At 40.4% G+C, this 15,423-nt stretch overlaps 1 protein-coding gene across 1 annotated transcript in view; it reads right to left on the bottom strand.

Annotated features, from left to right (window-relative positions):
• The window catches only part of ATP6V1H (ATPase H+ transporting V1 subunit H), a 47,857-nt gene extending 32,434 nt beyond the window's left edge, over window positions 1–15,423 (bottom strand). Inside the window, exons 1-4 of the mRNA XM_063394224.1 lie at window positions 15,257–15,423; window positions 13,796–13,922; window positions 5,332–5,434; window positions 3,455–3,544 (exon numbers count right to left, since the gene is read on the bottom strand). Coding sequence (XP_063250294.1) covers window positions 3,455–3,544; window positions 5,332–5,434; window positions 13,796–13,899 — 297 coding nt within the window. The 5' untranslated portion in view covers window positions 13,900–13,922; window positions 15,257–15,423. The remainder of the gene's footprint in view (window positions 1–3,454; window positions 3,545–5,331; window positions 5,435–13,795; window positions 13,923–15,256) is intronic.

Raw genomic sequence — 15,423 nt, 5'->3', positions numbered from 1 at the left:
TTACAACATGACTAAGGAGGAGACAGACAAGTCTGGAAGCAGGAATGCTGAAATAATTTCAACATGCTGTCAGTCAGAAGACTTGTCTGGTTTGATGCTAAGGTGCAGGATCAAGACAGAAAGGAAGAAGTGGAACCTGCAGCCCTGAAATAGGAAGTGTAGCACCTTCCTAGGGAGCTACTGACTACACTGATCACAAGGAAATTCTGAACCTCTCACATCAACAGTTGATTAATTTAGTAGCTGTCAATTCTGAAGAAGCATAATGAAGCTTGGGTGGTACTGCTGCCTGCACCAACTAGAGTGTAGGTCCTTAAAGATTTCATAAGTAACAGACTATGCAGTACAACAAGGTCACTAATCCAAAGAAACTGTTCCAAGAATTTACCAGATGAAGAAGCTAAGAAATGCTTCCTCAAGATGGTAGTATGCTAATACTCTCCACCTTCAGAAGTAAGCAGAATGGAAATAATCTTATATGGCAAACACCACACTAATTTCATATTTGCTCAGTGTTCAAAAGCAATCTTTCTAAGAAAGGCCATCAAATCAGTACGTAAAACTGCTGGAACAATCCTAGACACCCAGGTAAGTTTTTGGTGAGCTCAAAACACAGTTGACATAATTTTTACCATCTCATAAGCAAAGCATAGAAAGATAATAAAAGAACCACAGTCAGTCATTACCAGACAAAAGCTGGATACTGCTGTCTGTGATAGTTTCTAGAAGTTCCAGGTATTAAAATCAGCTTCAAATATTATTTGTTCATCTCATGAAACTGCAGCAAATATACGTTCTCAAGGCAAATTTTACTCAGAGTCAAGGGCACCATGTCAGGCCATGTCCTTGAACAATTTCTTGCTTAAAATTTTTGAATGTACTGAACTAAGACGAGACAGGCAAAGGCTGGACATTGCATATCCACAAGAAAAATGGGGCAAGACTATTCATATGAGCATGTAATGACAGGACAAGGGGGAATGGCTTCAAACTGGGAGTAGGTTTAGGTATTAGGGAAAGACTGTGAGGCACCGGAACAGGTTGCACAGGGAAGCTGGGGATGTCCCATCATTGGAGGTCAAGAACAGGCTGGATGGGGCTTTGAGCAACCTGGTCTAGCTGCAGGTGTCCCTGCCCACAGCAAGGGGGCTGGAACCACATATCTTCAAGGTACCCTTCGAACTCAAACCATTCTGCAGTTCTATATACTGTGGGCTCCTGTGCCCAGGCAGTCTGCAGAGACCCTGCCTAAACTCACAGTCACACCACTACTGACCAATATGCTGCTTTCTGACAAGAATCTTACACCTTGAAAACATGCAACCAGGGGTTCATAAGGCACCACTGACTGTATGTTCCAACCCCTGAACATGACCAAAACAAAACACAAGACTTGTTTCAACCATGCTGAGTGAAGATATCACAGGTTAGGAAACTCTGAGTTCATACCATGTGGATGCTTGCTCACAAGCCTTCTATGCCAGCATCCCTGAATCATGTGATATCACACAGCATTGCACAAGTCAGCACAGCCTTTTGGATACTGAAGCACAATTTCTAAAGTGAAAAAGGCATCCAACTTCAAACAAAAGCAAATATGTAGTGTGCACCAATATCCCTATTCTGCTGTATCACTATAAAGCCTGAATAATTTAAAGCCATTACATTTAACAGTAAGAATTCCATACATGACACTTCTAAAGCAGCATAAGGCCCAAAATACAGCCACGTCATAGAGTCAAGAAAACACATACATCTAAGCACTTACAACAGAAACAACAGAGCAAAAAAGTTATTACTCAAAACTACTTTCTGTGACTACCTAGAACTATTTTATCTGTTCAAAACTGGGCCACAGAAAACATTACCTGTGGGATATTAATTCCACAGCACAGGAGGTATCATCAGCTATCATATACTGTAGCTGCAGGCTATGTGCTAATGCCAAAGCACATTAGCAAAACAAGACCTACGAACACTCACAAATTCTGAAAAAGGGCAAGTAAGATGACTTCTCTGGCCACTGATGCACAGAGAGCAACACCCATGCCTCACAAAAATAGCCGTAATAAACAGAGTTCTCACACACTGAGCCAAAATTTGTCATCCAATGTGTAAACCGAAACAAGGTATTCCCAACTCAGTGTCCTAATCTGAGAATGGCACTGAGGATCATTTTCGTCTTCTCTGCTTCTCAATGTTCATATCACACTTGAAAAAAAAGTAAAACTAAATGAGAAAAGGTGACCAAGCTACAGATGAGTAAATTGCTGCCACCACCACTAGCTATTATCCTATTAGCCTAGATGTTAGGGCACTCACTTAGGGCTCTATTGTGCGCACATGAAAGGTACATGAAAGAACATCATGGTCCTTGTGTTACACAAACTGTGGGGAGGTTCACACTTTTCAACTTGCCAGCTGAAATACTGAATTCTCAGAGCTGGAATTAAAACTCACATGGTTCATCTCGGGCAATACCCCAAACACATTTCACTGTAACTTTGGATCAAATATATCATAAAACAAGAGAAGAGAAACTATCAAACACAGATAGGTGGGGTTTTTTAACTTTTTTTTTTCCTGTGAATAGCAGGAAAAAACCTCACATAACTCAACCCATCTTGTTACATCACTCCAAATGCCTTCTCTTAGCCAGCTTCAGAGCAAGGAAACATAAAAGCAGGATTATCTGACTGAGTAAAGCCTCTTCTTGAGTTGTGCCAATCGGCTCAGCAGTCCTGAGACCAAGTTTAATAGCCTACTCTTATAAGCCACTGTTGTCCACAGCTACAAAGAGCTGTATGTTACACTGAATTAAAACTTCCTGGTTAAGAACTAAACTATGCAGAATTTCAGAACATGTTGTCCCAAAACAACCTAACTTATGTTGGCAACCTGAAGCTGAAGAAACTACACCTTCTTGCTGAGGGTGGCCAAATCATCTTCATAGGAAAAGCTTCAACAACTTCAAGTGGTAAGTCATATCCTCCCTGTACCACAGGAGGTCACAGAATTTTAGAATTGTTTAAATTGGGAAAGACCTCTAAGATCACCAAAACCAACCATTAATCTAACACTGGCAAGTCTACCACAACATAAGCCAACATATCAAATGTGAAAACTACTTAGAAAATAATTCTGCAAATTAAGATCACATAAAATGACAACACTATGCAACCCTAGCCTTAATGACCAAGTTTTGAATTAAACATAGTTGAGAACCAATAGACAAGCATAGAAGTTTGTTTTATTTCCAGAATTTGAACATATTACAAGCTATGTTACCCTTACAACTTTAGGTCTAGCATTTAATCTCTGAAGACAGGATCTGAAAATTTAACAGAATATTTTTAACACAGTATGACAAACACCTGAAAATACATTAATTACACTAGGGAGACATTCAAGTATGCATTTAAAGACTTAAAAATAATACAGACTATTGACCTACTTGCAGCATATCATCAACCATAGTCAGAATGTACTGAACAGTCTGTTCCTTGGAGATATGAGTCATCAAGTTTATAAATGTTTTAGCACACTAGAAAAATAAAAGAGACATTAAAATTAATATTAGCAATTGTCTTTCTTCCTTTTGATAATATAAAACAGGACCTTATTAATTCACAGTTGTCTTACATAAGCATTGAGCATCCCAACATCTTATTCAATTGCAGTAAGAGATTAATATATTTGACATTATCTCACAAAGAAAAATTTCTGTCACATTGGCTGCTACCCTTTACAAATTGGTTTATGGCTTTCAAATTAAATAAGTACTTGCTAGTGAAAGTCACCAATACGCTTGGTTGAAAGTCAGATTAGAAAAGTGTGCCTCAGAATCCCTTTTTTTATGCCAATGAGAAGATCAAGTAAACTGACAGAACAGCAACTGAGAGTACAAAAAAAGTTTCAGCAATTTGAATGGATGAAGACAGGTAACTCCTCCATTCACTTACTATATACCTTGTAGAAAAACCTTTGGTCGTCTTTGAAGAATGTTACAGTTTCAGCAACAGGCTGAAACAGTTACAACATTACTTTTTACACTTCCTCCTTCCCCTTCACCACATTCAACTAAAACAGAAAGAAAATGGAATTCTGAACTGCTACGTTGTAATTGTATTGATGCCTTGAGGCTGAAACAGAGACTAAATAGAGTGAAAGGAACAAAATGAGTGTTTATTCAAGCCCATGCCCTTGCGTCTCCGGACCCACAGAGGTGGCCCAACCCGAATATTCCCAAGATGGAGACGAAAAAAAAGGGGCTTGTCCCCAGGTCTTACCCCTTTTACACGTTTCCATTCATTTGCATATAGCAATGCACCGTCCAATCAATAACCCCGAATCACCAAACACCCCCCTCTCGACTTGCCATTCTCTTCCAGGTTGTTTATACTCGGGCCTGGAGCTTAGAGACAATGTCCTTGAAACAGGCCGCCCTACCCCCATCACACCGTGAAGATCCTAGCACCACTCAGTGCTATCAGACAAAACAGAAAAAAACCTAGCCCTAAGGCATCAGTATAGTGACATAAGGTACACCACATATGTTTTTGTTACTATGCGAACTATGATCCATTAGATAACAGTAACACAGCACAATTTGGAGAAAAAAAAATACAAAATCAAAACAAACAGCCCAAAATTAAAGTTAAAAATGGCTAGAAATGTTTGTGTGTTGAAAGCATCTACTCTTCACCTTCCTCCCTGCTTCTCCCAATCCTCTTGATGTCTGACGTTCTGTACTAGAACCTCAGGCTGAGATTCTACTGGTTCAAATATTATTAAAGTGTCTTTGTGCATTCTGCTTGGACTCTGTAAGAGCAAAGGGCTGATTCAGCCCTGAATCAGCTCTGTCCACTGCAAAGGTCTCCTATCTTACCATGCCTAAAATGACAAGACACCCCCATGTCTAACTCAACGCACCTTAGCAGCCAATGGACTCCACGCTGTAACTAAATTATAATTGCTTAGCTAATAAGCAGCAATCTTACTGGTAGCAGCTGTCATCAATAAACTATAAGGAAAAAAGCTAAAAAAAAAAAAATCAAGCACAAGTGTGCATGATTAAGTAAACTGGGATGAGAGAAGACTTGAGATAGCTTGTCCCACAAAAGTCAGTCAGACAACATTTAACAATTGTTTAGTAGGTTTTAAAAATAATGAAATAACATGCAACCCATGCAAAGGAAAAATAAAAGAATCACAATAGCAAGCTTTATACTTATTCCATAACATCTTAACTGTATACAGCCAAAAATAAAATAAGAATTGATATGAAAATTTCTTTCCTCCCCAAAAGGGACTTCATTAAAAGAAAGTTACTTGATTGCCTTCTGTTTGCAACAACTCCTGTTTTTCTTCTGGATTTCTTTTCTGCTCAAATCTCTGAATAAATTCACAGTCTTCACCCGAAATCATCTGACCTCTGAAAAAGAAAACATTAAACTGTAAGTGACATGAACAGTAAATTGGAAATAACTGTACTAGGTTCACATGGCAAGGTTTTGTTAGCAGGGGACTGCTTGGGTGGCTCCTGTGAGAAGACACCGTGAGTGGCCACCATGTCAGACAGAGCCAGCTCCAGGACAGACCCACCACTGGCCAAACCTGAGCCAGTAATGACAGTAGCACCTCTGTGACAACATATTTAAGGAGTAAAAACTGCTGTGCAACAGCAGCCATGACACAGGACTGACAATATGTGGACAAAACAATTCTGCAGACTGACAGACCAGTGCACAAGGAGGGAGAGGAGGTGATGCATGTGCTAGAGAACAGATTCTCCTGCAGCCTCTGGTGAAGACCATGGTGAGGCAGCTGTCCCCCTGCAGCCCATGGAAGTCCTAGACCTGCAGTCCATGGAGGACACCCATGCCAAAGCAGGCCTTATGGGAAACTGCAGTCCATGCAGGTTTTCTTGCAGGACCTCAAGGGTGATGTATGCTGGAGCAGTCCACCCCTGGAAGACTGGAATGTGCAGAAAGGATCCGTGCTGGAAGAGTTTGTGAATGACCATAACTCTTGAGTGGGAACCTCAGGATGGAGCAGAGGAAGAGTGTGAGAAGCAAGGAGCAGCAGAGATTTGAGTGTTATGAACTGACCACAGCCTCCATACCCCATTGTCCTACACCACTCAAAGCAAGGAGCCAGAGAAGTTGAAGCAAAGTTGAGCCTGAGAAAATGGGAGGGGTAGGAGGTGGTTTGCAGATTTTTTCCTATTTTTCATCAACTTACTCCATTTAATCAGCAATAAATTAATTTAATTTCACCAAGTAAAGCCTGTTTGGCCCATGATGGTAAGTGGGCAGTGATCTCCCTGTCCTTACACCTCAATCCCAGAGATTTTTGTCATGTTTTTCCCTCTGTTCTTTTGATGGAGCAAGAGAGTCCTGTCCTGATGGGCACCTAGTGACCAGTAAATGCCAACCCACCATACAAACCTCGTTTTCTTCATCTTGAGGAACCATAAAATGGTTTGGCTTGGAAGCGACCTTGAAGATCATCTGGCTCCAACCCTTCTGCCATGCGCAGGGGATGTCACTTACAAGATCAGATTGCTCAAGGTCCAATCCAACCTGGCCTTGAATACTTCCAAGGATAAAGCAGCCACAACACTCTGGGCAATCTGTTCCACTGTCTCCCCAACCTTACAGTTAGGAATTTCTTCTTAACATTTAATCTAAACCTGCCTTGTTTCAGTTTTAAACCATTGCCTTTTGTTCTGTCACTATATGCCCATACATAAGTCTCTCTCCCTCTTTTTCATAAGCCCTGTTAAGGTATTGGAAGATCTCCCCAAAGTCTTCTCCAGGCTGAACAACTCCAGCTCTCTCAGCCTGTTTCTGTAGATGTGCTCCAGCCCTCTGACCATCCTGGTGGCCCTGCTCTGGACTTGCTCCAAGAGTTCCATGTTTTTGTTGTGCTGAGGACCCCAGAGCTGGATGCAGCATTTCAGGCAGGGTCTTGTGAGGGCAGAGCAGAGGGGATATAGTATCAACCATATCACTTTACCAACACTGTATCCCACAAAAAACATAACACGCTCCCTCCTGCAAAGTGCCTCATGTAAAAAAAAAAAAAAATAAAACTAATGGTGGAATAATCTCTCAAAAGCCTTCCCTATGCATCGCCTCTGAACAGCATTCTCTAAATAATTTTTAAACTTCCAGGGGCTGAATGCAACATCAGAGGTAAGAACTGAAATACACACAGCTAGCATGTTACACCAAAATGATAATGCTTAAGATGAATAACACTCCAATCCAATCAAGAAATAAGTGCTGAAAATAAGAAATAAGTGCTGAAAAACAAAATTAATTGTTACTTTAAGTTTGCCATAAGCACTGAAGAAAATTGTAAGGAGAACAGAGATCATGGTTCCTAATTTATTTTTAGCTTTCACTAATTACATTTTGAGCTTAAAAACTGATAATCATGCAAGTTCATTCATATACATAGCAAGGCAGCTTGATATAGTGAACTGTTGTGGACACCTGTGAGATAACAGATGTCTACTTAATCTTCTCTTCAGCTTAATATTCAAGTTGTTACTGCCATCATCAGTGCTATCTCAAAGCTGCTGACTCAGCTGAACAGTGAGACAGACTTCCAGAACATTACTGGGTTTTTTTATAATACAAATTTTCACATCACAAGAAATAAAAACTTGTCAAAATAGTACAGTTAGGTACTCTTCAGGTAAGAAAAGTAATTTTAAATCAAGTAATCCTAAAAATATCCAAGATTTTAACAGGTGACTAGCTTTACTAGATAATACCAGGAGGGCTTCAGGAAAGAAGAAAACCATGCACAGTCACAGGGGATGAAAGCATTAGACATTCCTGCTTCACTTACTTCCAAGACTCATCTCTTAACATTTTCACTCAATGAAACGCCTCTTCCACTTTGCAAACTACATAGCATGGACTTTCCACCCATCTTTTCCATATTCAAGGTCAGTTTTCAGACCTTCCATGACTAGAGATAACATTAAAGACATTGTAAACTTTACAGGAAGCATTCACTTCTTTTTTTCAATGGGCTCACCTGGATTCTTGGAATAGAGAAGTAAGACCTACGTGTTCTTTTCCTTCCTCTTACTTAAATGCTTGTGTCTTGAGTGTGGCCCCATGACAGAGCCATCTTTATCTATTTACTATTCAAGTGAAGAACATAAGTAGTTCAGTGCCATGTGAGCTCTTCCTGTATTCCAGCTGCTTCGCTACAGATATCCTCATATGCACTGAGGAAAGGCAACCAAGATTTACTAGATGGAAGATTCCTAAAGCCAGGAAGGGTAGGGTAGTCCTTGCCCAACTTCTGCAAAAGCTTAACTAAATATAGATGAATCGTACGTGATTAGCCAATGAGGACCATGCTGCTACCATGCCTTTTACACTGACCTACATTCTTTCTTGCCTATTAAGCATGGATTTGAATAGTTATGGGAAGAGGTGAACAACCCATCTGCCACAAATACTGGATTTAAAGACCCATAACTAGAAGCCTCTTTTTTTTTCAAATAATGCTGACCAAGCTAGGGACTCATGGATCCTACTGATACAAAAATAACCAGATAAGCTGCTTGTTTATATGAATATTGCCATTTACAAAACACTTCACAAACAACATAAGATGAACCCTTAATTTTCAGCTTTAATGTTGGAGAAAACCTCAGCCCATGAAGAGAGGTACTTCTTTACAGTCAGGCTATTAGAAGAGGTCAGCCAACTGCAAAGGAAAAAAGCTTTCAAGCTTTTGCTTTTATCCTACATTAGGCCACAGGAAAAAAAATGTGGGGATTGATATTACTGTGAGGAAAAAAAGACATTAAAGTTTACTTTTTATTGCTTTATTAGCACCATTCAAAAATACATCTTCCAACTCATATAAAACATTACAAGGGATCTTACAAGGGATCTGACAGCTTTTTAAACAAGCTGTTAATATTTTATCAAGGAACTCATACATCTGATTAATTGTTTTAGTAATTTCAAATGTATCTATTTCCATTGATCTCTTTTTAAAATGAGATAACTGATTATACAGTAAAGCTTAACCAGTGCTGGGCAGGGAGGGGAAGAAAAACCAACCAAAAAACATGAGAAAGGGCAGAACAGCCTCAGATGGCTGATACTGAGTCCCATGATGCTATTACACATTTTCCTCACACCCTCTTCAAAGCAACAGAAATTTCCCAGCACCTTTTAGCAAATACACAACCAAAGCCTCCCTCCATCTCCTTTTAGCTAACAAGCAACCAAAGCCTCTCTCCATCCCTCTTCCTAGCAGCCATTTAATTTGTTATTTTCTAGGATGTGTCTATGTCTTTTGCCAAGATAAAAGTCACTTTGAGCTTCAACTGTGTCTTGGTTTCAGCTGGGATAGTCAATATTCTTCCCAGTAGCTGGTACAGCTCTGTGTTCCAGATCTAGTATGAACCCTTTATTATCTTTTTTTAATCTCTTCCTTTTCTGTCCTATTAAAGTCTTTTTATCTCAACACATGAAAAATTTCTCTTTTTTTCCTCCTGTCTGAGCATATTAGGTTTAGACCAGGAGCTCTGTAACCACCTTTCAATGCTCTATGCCTGGGATACCAAGAGCTGCTTTTGAGAGCACTTGCTAGAGGAGACAAAACTGAAACTCTAGGATTTAGAAAGCACGAATTTGCAAGACCACCATTTTTAAATCCACTTGGTCACTCAATATGATTCAGAAGCTTGTGATTCCTTCTTTCAATTATGCATTTCCTCCAGCAACTCTTGTTCCTTTTTTTTTTGTTTGTTTGAATAATTTAATAAAAGACACTCTGGAGGTTAGGGTATTTTTGTTTGGTTTTTGTTTGGTTTGGGGTTTTAATATAAAAAATTGACTATATAGTCAATGCAGCAAATATGAAGTTCATATGAAGCCATCATATCAAGGCCTAATTTCTTATATCGATGTATCTACAGTGCTTTGCATGTACCTAGAGACTAAATTTATCCAACTGCTCAACAGTTTTAGCACTACAAAATTAAAACAGTAAAACAGATTGAATGTAGTCTGCAAGACTCAACCAGATTTGAGAAAAAAAGAAAAAAAATGGAAGGAAACCCCACATACACTACAAATTAGGAAACTTCTATATTTCCTCTAAGACAGGGCTGAGTTTTAAAGTCTGAGATATTTAACCTGCTTTAGAAGGTTCTTCCACGCCCAGGAAAATAGAAAAGATATTTTAGCATCAGAGTTCATAAACGTGGATGTGAAGTATTGGAAAACATGCAGGAAACTATGAATAAATAGCCATCAAGTATCTCATCTATTGAATATAAAACATTGTCAAATGCTGTGTATCTAGAAAACCTACAGTGCAGTAAGGTGCAAGTTAACCTCTGTAACAAGCTCAATTTTCCACAGAACTCATTTACTACCCTAAGAAATCAAATCCAAACCTGTTTCAAGTGAGCTTACACACCCTCCCCTGGCATTCTGACACCCTGAGGCAAATGCTGAAAGCAACCACACAGAGCAAAACAGCGACTTGCCTTTTCAACTCAGGGAGGGCACCCACACCTCTAAACTGCTGCAAGTCTCAAGATCCAAAGGCAGCAAACTTCATACAGAATTAATGGACTCGTGGCAAATCTACACATCACCCTCCACTGTTACAAGCTTCGTTACTTTCTTCTCCCTCAGATACAGATTCCAGCTGGAATCCAACATAAAGAAAGGATAATTTTTAGCACCAGAAAACAAATTATCTTTTTCCACATCCTAATTTTGTCTGGAGCAGTGAACACACTAGCAAGCTGGTAATACAGAAAATTGTCATATCTAACAGTATACAGAAAAACATCAAAAGTCAGCAGTTATGTGTTAGTTTAGTTTGATATTTAGTTTACAGTTACAACCTCCAGAGATGGAATAAACACTATGCCAGTTAATCTTTAGCTTGAACTGACTCCACAAGAAAAGTCAGGCTATTGAAGTCTGACCAGTACAAGTAAACCATTTTACTTTTGCACTGAAGAACAGAGAGAGCAGAAAAGAAGTTCAGAATGCCCTTCTGTGTGACCCTGAGTCCAATGCTGCTGAAAGTGATTTGATCTTTAAAGCACCTTTATACACATACAACTGCCACAGCCAGAGGACAAAAAACATTTCATCAGAATTTCTTCTCAAGATCTTTGACTTCAACTACATCAGTACTATCTGTAGTTTCTTCAACTACATAAATACTGTCTCTAGTTTAAGAAGCATAAATCATGTCACACCTGAGCTGATGTATTAATATAGGGAAAACAAAAGTATTTCCTCTAATTTAAAAACATCCGATAACTTGAAGTAATGCCTTCATATATTTATATGCAAGTTTATCACAGTAAGTGCGCAGTCAGAACAAGCTCAAAAGAAAGAGAACTGTCTTTTCAAGCACCTCATTTTCCTTCTGCCCTACAATCCAGAACAAACCAAACCACTCTGACCTCCCTGTAACAAGTGCATCAAAGAAAGTACTTTCCACTCATTTAATAATGTGCTTCATTCCAGAAATGAATCAATATAACTGCACTGACTGGCTTTCCAAGAAATCCCTTCAAGCTCAGCCTCAAAGACACCATCACATCCAAACCTGTCCATTGGATGAAAGGACATGCCCACATCAAAGTATGAGTTTACTTCCTTCTGAAGTACCAAAAGTTCTGATGTTTTTGAGTAACTCATTAAAAGGAAACTCCTCAGCTAAAGCAGTTATCTTCAAGATGCTCCACAGCCCCTGTGGCACCATTTAAATCAATCCTTGAAACCAGCTTAGCCAGACAGCCAGGCTGTTATCAGTAAATACGAGACATAAAAATTACACTTATTTCAGAGCAACAATAAAGAGGACACACTGTTACTGACACACAAAGGACACTGAGCATCATTAAGTCTCACTCGTCCTCTCACAGGATCACAAACAATAGCCAGATGCACTACAAGAGCCTCCAAAACCTGGCTAATTCCAAGAGAAGAAATAACTAGTTTATTCTTCCTTCCCAGATTCCAGAACAAAATCAAGTCAAATTCTACAGGTAAAATCTGAAAAAGAACCCTGCCCTCTGGTCAAAAGAAGTGATATAAAAATTTGCTGCCAGATTTACAAGCAAACCTCCCTGTTTATAATACTGCACCAGAGAAAGAGAATCCCAAGAATGAATGAAAATAGTCAACAGCAAACCACATAGCCAAACAAATAACACTATGTAAATACAACTCCTTGTCAAATAGAACATCCCCTGTACCAACAAAAGTAACAGTTTCTTCTCACCAGCCCTACAGAAACACCAGAGAAGCAGTGAAAGAATCTCATATTCACTTCCATGCACAGTGAACAACTGTACTCCCACTTTCATCCTGAGTGACCGCAAACCTGCTGTCCAAGCCAATAGGACAGCACAGGAACAGCTGTTCAGGTATCCTTGGGACACACTTCCTATCAGCCAGATAACAGGGCACACGGTCACAGCAAAAGCCACTTAGATCGTGTGAAAAGTGCTTGGGAGCTGCCACTGTCACGTTACCACCCCTTCTCTTTTGCCTGCAAAGCCACTGAGTCCCACACTCAACCAGGAACTGATCCATCTTAAAAACAGCCTAGTAAAAAAAACAAGTTTTCCCAGAAGATCAGTTCCTTTATGCAGATTTGTCATGCAGATATACAATCACATAGAAAAGAATAGTACAATTCAATTAATGGAATAAGCAAGTCTGAAATACACAGGACAGGCCAAAGCAGGTAGTCATTGGTAAGCTTCCACTGGGTACAGTTTTGCAAGGTTATTTGATATATTTAATATTTGACATATTTATATGTACCACAGCAATCTGAAAAAAAAACCCTGTTTTTTTAAGTGGTATAATGTTGGTAATACAAAGAATCATCAGTATGGTTTGGGTTTGTACCTCTACAATCATGAATATTTCTGCCACTTTAGTTACAAAGCAATTAACTATAAAGTTATTTGCTATTATAAATAGTAGTTTACACTTTGTCACTATTTCTCATACCCATCTGTTACACAGAACAGGCAGCAAGAATGTTGCATTTCACTTCAGGGTATATAGGACTAGTGAAAATCTGTTTCTTCTCCCCATTTCCTCCCTCATCCATTAAAGTTTTCCTCAGCTTGTCTCTACATCCTCTCAGGACAATATTTCTCTTGCTTCTCCTAGTGCCATCATATCCATGCCAAAGGAAACTCCGAGCTTGCCTGGAACAGCAGTACATCTCTCCCCTGAATGAAGTATTTGTTTCAGCCTACTCCCAGATTTACTTGCTTAGGTTGTCCTCCAGTATTAATGCTCCTTTACTTGCAGTACAGCTCATTTTCCTGGACTCCCACTCCAGTTTTGCTAGTACAGTTTGTATCCCCACAAAGAGCACCTCAGCAATAGACATCCCATACCTACACTTAAGACAATTATTACTGTAAACTCCTCTTAATTCAGCAGTCAACCAATAAGGCTAAAATTGGCACTGGTGTTTGAATCATCAGGGAAAAAACCCAGTTCTACCACACATATGTGCAAACCAGTACTATCTGCTATTACAGCATTCAGTTGACAAAAGTAGACTTCCCCTTCTGGTAATAAGTCATAAGAAAATTTTCCACAGCCACTTCCATTTAATGTAGACTTTTTCCAACTAATTCCATGTAGACAGAACATTCCTCACTGCAACATAATGCTCCACTGTAGCCTTAAATCTCAAAAGGCCTAACACTTAAAAGAGGAAAAAAGTGAGGACATTTCTTACTTACTGGAGATATGACTGCCAGTTTACTTTGTTTGCCCGAACTTCAGCAGCTTTGGCAGCAATGATGTTTGTAGGGACAGCAGCATCTACAGCACCTCGGATATCCATCTTGACTGATAATTAAAATGTACCTAGAAATGCAAATCAGATTTGAAGCCTCTTATTAAACAGCAGAGTACTTGTCCTATATTTTAAAGAAATGAAAAAAGGAAATCTGTTTTCAGATGTCCCATGCCTTAACACTGTGCTAGTTAGCTTCTGAAAAAAATCCAAGTTTTATGAAGTATTTAAAACATGGCGTATTGGAAACAAACAAAAATAAACCACACCTACACACTCAACTGTAGCCAATCATAAGTTTATTAAAATAAAAGGCACAGAGTCCCAGTAATAACTCCCAATAAACAACTCCCAATCTTCTGCATCCTTAAACAATGAAATTAAGTTATTTGAATTAATGTGGCTCTTCTGCACCATCCAAGTAGCTCTACAGATAAGAGAACCTGTCTTCTTTCCAAATCTTCTTTCCAGGGTTAAAATTCAGTGCATATCCTCCCCACTCCCACACATTTGGACTGATTTACTTCAGGCATTTGTCTAAGAGCATTTAGACATTAGAAACATGCAAACTACAACTTCAGGGGAAAAAAACAAGTATATAAATGAAAACCATGCTACACGGATTTAACAAGAAAATAAGTATCATTAGTGTCCAGAAAGCAAACTGAAAAATAAATAGGAACAGAAGCTCTTTATGAGGATATACCACATCACCACGGATAGTGACCTTCACCACTTCTTTCCCCTTCCTTTATGGTTTCAATCTCCACCTGACTTTGATGCCAAAACAAGGAGTGTGCTGGCAGAGACTTCAGATCCAGCTAGAGCTGGAATTCCTTACAACCTAAACTGTACCCAGCCTCTCCACACAGCCTATTTCTGGACTGTTCTGGCCCCCCTTACAGACCAAGCAAGAGCAAACTGGCACATTCAGACCTACCCCTAGCAAGCACACCTTGCTTTTATGACTGAAGGAAAACACAATTCTAACAAAAGGAAGGAAAAAAATGAGGAACTATCCTGAGCAAACAGTGGAGGACAAATGCCCTCCCTTTGAAACCGCTTCTATGAGCAGACACGCACACAGACGGCACCACTACGTCCTTCAGTGACCACCGAAGGTTTCCAGGCTCTTACTGACCCTCCCCAGAGCCATTTAAACGCTGCCCGAGGGCGGTCGGTAACAGCGGCTTCAGGCGCTGCAGTTGAGCCCAAGAAGCAGAGAGGCGCCCAGGACAGGGAGCGGCCAGGCACGGTCCTGCACGGGCTCACGGGCACGGCCGCCTCTGAGGGGCCCGGCAGAGCCCGGACCCTCGTGGGAGCGGCGGAGCCCTTCGCACCCCCCTTCGCGAGAGGCCGTGCGGGGAGACACACCGCGCCGGGGCTCGGGGCAGCTCCCACTCACCGCAGGGGCGTGCCGGGGCGGAGGCCGTGCAGGGATGGAAGGAAGGACGGAAGGAGGGAAGGGAGAAGAGCGAGAGGAGGCCGCGGGCGGCCCTGGGCAGCCCGGGCAGCACCGCGCACCCGCCGGCCCCCGCGCTGCTGCCGTCACGTGACGGCGCTCACGTGAGC

Source organism: Prinia subflava, chromosome 1 (assembly GCF_021018805.1).
Source record: "Prinia subflava isolate CZ2003 ecotype Zambia chromosome 1, Cam_Psub_1.2, whole genome shotgun sequence".
NCBI classification, from domain to species: Eukaryota; Metazoa; Chordata; class Aves; order Passeriformes; family Cisticolidae; genus Prinia; species Prinia subflava.
Note: the sequence above shows the minus strand (reverse complement) of the source record. Positions and strands in the feature narration are given on the sequence as shown.